The sequence below is a fragment of the Siniperca chuatsi genome, linkage group LG20 (genome assembly GCF_020085105.1).
Source record: "Siniperca chuatsi isolate FFG_IHB_CAS linkage group LG20, ASM2008510v1, whole genome shotgun sequence".
In the NCBI taxonomy this organism is placed as follows: domain Eukaryota; kingdom Metazoa; phylum Chordata; class Actinopteri; order Centrarchiformes; family Sinipercidae; genus Siniperca; species Siniperca chuatsi.
Window position 1 is genome coordinate 307,501 of NC_058061.1, and position 2,500 is coordinate 310,000.

At 37.7% G+C, this 2,500-nt stretch overlaps 1 protein-coding gene across 4 annotated transcripts in view; it reads left to right on the forward strand.

Annotated features, from left to right (window-relative positions):
• Positions 1 to 2,500, forward strand: part of ebf3a (EBF transcription factor 3a) — a 71,992-nt gene that overhangs the window by 26,046 nt on the left and 43,446 nt on the right. For all 4 annotated transcript variants that reach the window (XM_044178993.1, XM_044178995.1, XM_044178994.1 and 1 more), the window contains exon 7: positions 1,259 to 1,340. In XM_044178993.1, the coding sequence (XP_044034928.1) occupies positions 1,259 to 1,340 (82 nt within the window). The remainder of the gene's footprint in view (positions 1 to 1,258; positions 1,341 to 2,500) is intronic.

Below are 2,500 nucleotides of genomic sequence, written 5' to 3' on the forward strand. Positions count from 1 at the left end.
ATAGCTCTGGGTATCCATCAACAGCCACCACTAGTTTGTCCTCCGTGATTGTTATTTCCAAGCAACTGTAAACTTTGTCGTCACCACCACAGAAGGCCCGCCTCTCAATTCATCCGATTGGACAATGGGAAAAAATGATGTTGGACGCTTTTCTGCTCTGAGTTGAAGTTTTTTCAACTCAAGGCGTTCAGAGCACTGCTGCAAAAACACGAGAGACGCCCAGGGTGCATGAGCAGCGTGCAAAACGCTTACTGCCCTAAGAAAATAACTGGAAAAAGCAACACATCCTCATACCTGAACGACAGAATAGGTCGATTGTCAATGACTCCCAAACAACATCTACGACCATTTTTCTGGTGAGGACGGCTGGGAAAAAAACACCTCTCACTGCAAAAACCGCGTCCTGTCTGATCGGGGCCTAGCTCCATATATTGGACAATTCTGCACCTCACATTGTTCATTGTCAGCACAGGAAGTAGTGTGTCCTTTAGAAGGTGGACAGTCAGAGAATGGAGGTCGGGGTGGTGGCTAGACGTGTAGCTTTAACATGAACCAGACTGTAGTTACCATGCACTGATCATGTAGAAAGAAGGAACTTTAAAAATGTTGTCATTGAATCTGCTGATAGAGACGGCCTCTCTTTGTTCCTTTTGTAAGTGGACATGGCATTAGAAGCAGAAGGAACTCTCAGGTGTCCACATAGAGCCGATAATAGACGCCTTAACTTTGGATAGTTTATGATTTCCAGGTAAAATACGGAGAATTTAATTAAAACACTTGTGAACACTGTAACTGTTGATGTTTGTAGCTACTGCTGTTACTGTTAAAACTACTTAACTTAAGCTTACTGAGTAAGTGAAGAACATTAGAAGGAACTGTTATCTTCTCATGTGTAGAACGGTGTATCATCTGCATGTTGACACACATCGTCATTATAACAGTTTGTTTCTATGAAACAAGGGAACAGAAAAGAAACCTGAGGAACTCACTGCTACTGATTATTCTAATTTTTTTTTCATTTGTAGCTTATTTTTATCTTTTTGTGTTTCTTTTACATATTTTTAATGTCGTTTGTTATGTTGTTATGTCTTATGGAAAGCACTTTGAATTGTTTGGTTGTTGAAAGGTGGTATACAAATAAACTTGCCTTACTTAGTTTTACTGCTACTTCTGTTTGTGCTGTTACTGATGAAGGCTATGTGATCTATCCAGAGTAACTGATGTAACATGCGTGTCTGTCTGTTATCTGTCTGTGCAGGTTCTTCCTGAAGTTCTTCCTAAAGTGTAACCAGAACTGTCTGAAAAACGCTGGAAACCCACGAGACATGAGGAGGTTCCAGGTAACACACACACACACACATACAAAAACATGAATTCATTTCCCTAAAGGGCAGGACATGGCTTTGGAGGACCTGCTGTACCCATAATGCATTGCAGCGGGGCGGCCCGAGGCTTATTGCTTTGCAGAGATAATATGAGAGGTCATCAGGGAACTGTCTGTCTGCCTGTCTCACTTTCCTTCCTTTCTTTTATTTTCTTATACATGTGAACGGTTTTGTGTTTGTCCTCCAACATTAGAGTCTGGCTGCCTATTCCTCTGGGAAACAAGTAGTTGAACTAATTTAACTTATATTCTTAAATAAATATTATAAATATAAAATACTTCAGTACATAAAAGACTTCAATTAATGCTAATTTCATAAGAAGTTTCCTGGAAAACAGAGACGTGTGAGAGTCTACAGCAGGTCAGCTGAACATGGAAAAACATGAAATTTGTGTAAAATCAAACATACAATTTAACATGTATCAATAATAAAGTTAAGAATAATAAATTAATAATGAATTCATATTTACTTCAGTTCAAAGGGAGCAGATCACGAGATCACGAGGAAATAGCAGACCCATAAAATAAGTTTATTAAATCAAGAAATTATATAGTAATTAGATAATTGTATAGACTTTATAAGCAGTTGTTGTTGAACTGTTAAAATCTTAATGCCTAAACACACTGACAGAAATCCATTTAAACAAAAATAAATGTATATTTTATGGGAAACAACTGAAAAAGATCCATGTTGCATCTTTGCAAAGTCATCTGTCCAGCTGTCCATCAGTAGACACTCTTGATCAGTACAAATAATATCTTCCTGTCCAGGATCCCTGCTGTATCCTGTGGGATGTGTAGAATAAAGTGTTACCTGTCATTCATATTTAGAGTGAAACGAAGAGCCGCTGAGATAATCGCATGTCGTTCAGAAAATAAAATTAGAATAATGAATGAAAGTCCGAGAATACAGACAAAAAAGTGAGAATCTCAAATAAAACGCCACAGATACTGTGTGAATGGAACAATTAGCACTTAAAACATATACACTTCTACAGTCGGCAGAGCTCATGAGTATCTTTTCAAACACATGCATTTTTAATTTCTCTGCGCAAGTTTTCTATATTTAAACAAACACATTTCAGTCATTAAATTCTTTTCAAAGTTGAATAACAG